Genomic DNA, 4,920 nt, shown 5'->3' on the forward strand with positions numbered 1-4,920 from the left:
AATGGGACACAACTGCATCAAGAAACATCAGAAATGTCAGCCAGGCTCTTTTCTAGAGTATGACCCTTGGTCCAGAGACCTTCTGATAAACACTTCAGTGTTTGAGCCATCACCACTAAACTAACAGCATCTCCCCAAAGCCAGTATCATTCCAGAGACAGCTGCTGTAGACCTGGAGTGCGTGAACTGGAAAGCTTGCAAGAAATCCTGGAAAAGAAGACAATTTCCAGGAAGAAAATTCCTCTGCAATGCTTTACTGTAGGTCTGAGGCCAGAGCTGCAAAGCTGAGGCTTCTACAGTACAAAGAGAAAGCAGAGTTTAAATCATGACAGAGATGAGCAGTGAGGATGAGATTCTTCCCTCCACCTTTTCACCACGCTGGTCTCCTCTCGTTCCCTCCCCGTGTCTGGATTTTCACACATGAATGTAGAGGAACCTGGATGCTATTGCACCATAATTTTTTTGTCAAAAATATTATGTTCTTACTAAGTAATTTGGGACTTTTCTGTCTCCTCCCTCAGCTGAATAGTTCTGAAAAAAAGAAATTATGAAATCACTAGAAGGAAGGTGCTTTTCACAGAAGTGCTGCTTTTCTAATGAAAATTACTCTGTTGGGAGACAAGCTGAAGAAGGGCTGCTGCTAGTGTCTGAGTCTCTTTACCAGGAAAGTCTGCATCTGCCTGCCTAAAGCACCTCTGAGGAGCTTTTCCAGGACAATTTTTAGCAGCCTCTGCACGTCTGGCAAGGCCAAGCCAGGCACTAGCAGGGACAGAGCTCTGTGTGCCCAGACCTCTGCTCAATCCTGTGGTGTGAGCCTCGTTCTGCACCTGTTCCCATTTCAAAACCCCCACTTCTGGCCATGCATTTGTTGTGACAAGTGCAGAAATAATTTAAAAGAGACCAGAGTTAGCTCAAAACCTGCTTGCCGAACGCTGGGGTTTTGGATAAGTGGTTAGTCCCGCCAACAAGGTTCCCATGAGAAGCTGAGGATGGACGTTGGCTCCACGAGTGTGGATGTTGGGATTTGAGGTGAGCTGGAGGAAGTTGAAAGAGATGCAGGTAGAGCAGGGAGGTGAGGGGGAGAAGGGAAGGAGGGGACAAGCTGGGCATCCAACCTGAATTACCACCCCAGTGACGTGGTCGGGGTGACTGCGGGATTACTCAGCACTGGCCGGCAGAGCAGGTGTGGGCCAGCCCTGATAGAATCTGCTTCACATGACAGTTGCACAGACATTTTATTTTGTTCTGGAAGATTAACCCAGGCAGGAGTACAACTTTCTGCTGCAGAGCAGCAGAGAACAGGGAAGAAATTTGAAGAGGGCAAACTCGGATGTCCAAAAACGTCTCGAAAATCCGTTCAGGAATTTTAACCGAGCAGCTCTAACGATTGACTTGAGCCAGGACCAGGGCGAGCTGGAGACCTGTGGGGGCAATGCCAAGGCAGAGCAGCTGTGCCTGGAGCAGTCACCCCCCAGGACAGCTCCTGCCTCTGGGGCCTGGGGACGGTTCGGGGTAGGAAACACGAGACTGATTTTGAAGAGTTCGGTTGGAAGGGCCAGTTAGGGCAGCCACTGGATGTAACTGCCAGATCAGAATGCAGGATAAAGGCACAGGATGAGGGAGTAAACAGCCAGGAGAACAAGCCCTGGCTCACTGTAACTTGCCAGTATTTGCACCCAATACAGATGTTTGTATTTATGAAGGTATGGGCTCCAACTACAATCTCCAGACCCAGCTCTCTGTCCAGGCCCAGCTCCAATTTAATCTTTAGTGCATTCACCAAAGATTAACTTGGTAGATAAAGATGGAACTAGAAATATTTGAAGCCTGAAAACCTGTTGGGGAGCTTTTGTTATGGAAACAAACAAAAAAATCCTATTGAAATGTGAAAAGAAAAATAAAATAAAAAAAAAGAAAGAAAAAGTCTGATGATCCACTGACTGATTCTTGAATTCTTCCTCTTTTCAGAGTTCTGAGGTTTGAACATTAAGAACAGTTGACTGTTTGAATCATATAATGCAATACCTGTTCCTCTGGCTTAACGTTACAATATTTCCCACACCGCAGGATTGCTTCACATTATTCTAAGAGGCAGTGTCATTTTCCCTGCAGTGCTAGGTCTTCTTTACTGAGGGAGGACACTCCTACTTCCTTTAATTATATGTTTTGTTTTAAATTAATGTCCTTTATTCTGGGCATGAATCATCAGCTTGTAGACAGGTAAATGTGGGAGTAAGAGAGTGAAAATATAAGTTTGATTCCCAAGGTGGGTGTCTTTAATTAAAACGGACATCGGGATCCAGTCTTCCTTCCCAAACTTATCCCACAAATCTAAAAACTTTTGGATTCCAGGTTCTGATGCACGAATCTCCCTCTCCTCTGACCCCCACTCTGTCTCCTTTGGCTCCAGCGCTAATTCCCTATCCCGTGTGTGCCCTGACAGTTGCACCATATCACACAAAGCAAATATGCCAGGACAAACTTTAGGGCCCCCATGGGTGCAGGAAGCGCTGGGGAGGCGGCGCTGGCTCGGCTGGACTCTGGCTGCAGGAGGGAGCTGGGGCAGTGCCCTGTCCAACCCCTCCCGGCTCGGCCCTGGACTGGCCACTGGAGAGTGGCTCCAGGCACGTCCCTGCGGACACTTCTGCCAGTGGGATTCGCCAAAGCAAGCCCGGCATGGAGAGAGTAACGGGATCCGTCTTTGCTTTGCAGCTTCCCCCCCGCTTCGCCAAAAGAACTTGGAATAATCTCTCCTGCCTTGATTTCCCCTAGGGTGAAACGGGACCCCGGGCGCTCTGTGCCCAGCCGCGGGCACTGCCTCGCTGTGCGCTGCCCAAGCAGAGCCCAGGCGGGCACGGGGCAGCAGCAGCAGCAGCTCCGGGCACTCGCTGGTCCCTGGCTCTGAGCGCTGCCCGCTGCCAGCCCCGGCCTCCCGCACCTGCGGGCCCGCAGCCCGGCCCCTCCCTCGTCCCTGCCCGGTTTGTTGTGGGCGGCCCGGCGGGCACCGCAGCGCTCCCGCCCCGGGAGCCTCCTCCGGGGCCGGGACCGGCACCGCCGAGCGTGCGGAGTGGCAGGCGGCCAGGCGGTGACGCGCCTGTTGCTATGGGATCCACCGCCCCTATAAATAACTGAGGAAAGGAACTTTCCTAAGTCAGAGACTTTAGGACACGGGACCCAGAACCAGATGGTCCGGAGGAGACGCGCCAGCCCCCGCCGCAGCTGCCGGAGCGGTGAAGCCCCGCCGCGCCGCAGGGACTGAGCCAGCCCGGCTGGGCAGCGCCGCGGGGCCGTGCCCGGGCCAGAGGCTGCGGCAGGGTCTGGAGCCCCCCACCCCGACGGCGGCAGCTTGACCCTGTGCCGGGGGGGGCCCCCTGCGTCGTTTCCTCCTCCCCGCATCCCCCTTTGCTTTCATGCAACGCCTGGTGGCCTGGGACGCAGCATGCCTCCCCATCCAGCCGCCCGCCTTTAAATCCATGGAAGTGGCTAATTTCTATTACGAGGCGGACTGTCTGGCTGCTCTCAACAAGCTGCACCCGCGGGCGGCCGGGGGCCGCTCCATGACCGAGCTCACCGTCGGGGACCACGAGCGAGCCATCGACTTCAGCCCGTACCTGGAGCCTTTGGCGTCGCAGCCGCCGCCTCCCGCGGCAGCAGCAGGGGGCAACTTTGAGCCTCCGTGCAGCAGCGGCGCCGGCCAAGATTTCCTTTCCGATCTCTTCGCCGAGGACTATAAAGGCAGCGGCGGCAGCAAGAAGCCCGACTACACCTACATCAGCCTCGCCCGGCACAGCCACCCGTGCGCCAGCCAGAGCCACAAGCCGGGGGGGCTGCCGGGCTGCTTCCCACCGCAGATCGTGGAAACCAAAGTGGAGCCGGTCTTCGAGACCCTGGACTCTTGCAAAGGGCCCCGTAAGGAAGAAGGGGGCGCGGGGCCGGGACCGGGGGGCATGTCCTCGCCCTACGGCAGCACCGTGCGCTCCTACCTGGGTTACCAGTCGGTGCCGAGCGGCAGCAGCGGGAACCTGTCCACGTCCTCCTCCTCCAGCCCCCCCGGCACCCCCAACCCCTCCGAATCCTCCAAGTCCGCCGCCGCCGGCGGGGGCTACTCCACCGCTCCGGCGGGCAAGAACAAGCCCAAGAAGTGCGTGGACAAGCACAGCGACGAGTACAAGCTCCGCCGGGAGAGGAACAACATCGCGGTGCGCAAGAGCCGCGACAAAGCCAAAATGCGCAACCTGGAGACGCAGCATAAAGTCTTGGAACTGACGGCCGAGAACGAGCGGCTGCAGAAGAAGGTGGAGCAGCTCTCCCGGGAGCTGAGCACCCTCAGGAACTTGTTCAAACAGCTGCCCGAGCCCCTGCTCGCCTCCTCGCCGCGCTGCTGACCCCCGGCCGGGCGGCGGGACGAGCGGAGCCGCCGGTTCCGGGCCCCGCTCCGCGCTCCTGGGGCCGGGGCGAGGGGGGCGAGAGCCCGCGGCGGGCGGGCGGGTTTGGTTTGAATTTGTGTTGTCGTTATTGTTGTTGTTGGATTTTTTTTTTTTAATTTTTTTTTTTTTTTTTTTTTTTTTTTTTGTCTTTACCGACATGTTGGCGGAAGGCTCCGCCGCCGCGCGGGGTCGGAGCGGGGCCGGGGCTGCAGCGGAGGGGGCGCGGGGGGACCCCGGCCCCGGCCCGGGCGGGCTCTGCTGGGCGCTGGGTTATTTAAAAGAGCGAGAGGAGAGCAAGGGCAAAGTGATGCAATCCTTTAAGCATGGCTGGGAATGCTGTGTACATGATGCAATCTCGTGTAACTGTCAGTCATGGATTGAGTAATCTGTTAAAGATGTTCCTACAGTTTTTTTATTATAAAGAATAATCTATTTCTATAAGAAAATACATATGTATATTTTGGGATCTATGCATTCTTGCTACATTTGAAGC

The 4,920-nt window shown here is 55.4% G+C and overlaps 1 protein-coding gene across 1 annotated transcript; it reads left to right on the forward strand.

The window, feature by feature from the left end:
- The first annotated feature begins 3,410 nt into the window (after positions 1-3,410).
- CEBPB (CCAAT enhancer binding protein beta) lies at positions 3,411-4,525 on the forward strand. Its single transcript, XM_014876130.2, has one exon. The coding sequence runs from the start codon at positions 3,411-3,413 to the stop codon at positions 4,383-4,385; it is 975 nt and encodes a 324-aa protein (XP_014731616.1). The 3' UTR covers positions 4,386-4,525.
- Positions 4,526-4,920: the final 395 nt, after the last annotated feature.

Source organism: Sturnus vulgaris, chromosome 17 (genome assembly GCF_052056855.1).
Source record: "Sturnus vulgaris isolate bStuVul1 chromosome 17, bStuVul1.hap1, whole genome shotgun sequence".
In the NCBI taxonomy this organism is placed as follows: Eukaryota; Metazoa; Chordata; class Aves; order Passeriformes; family Sturnidae; genus Sturnus; species Sturnus vulgaris.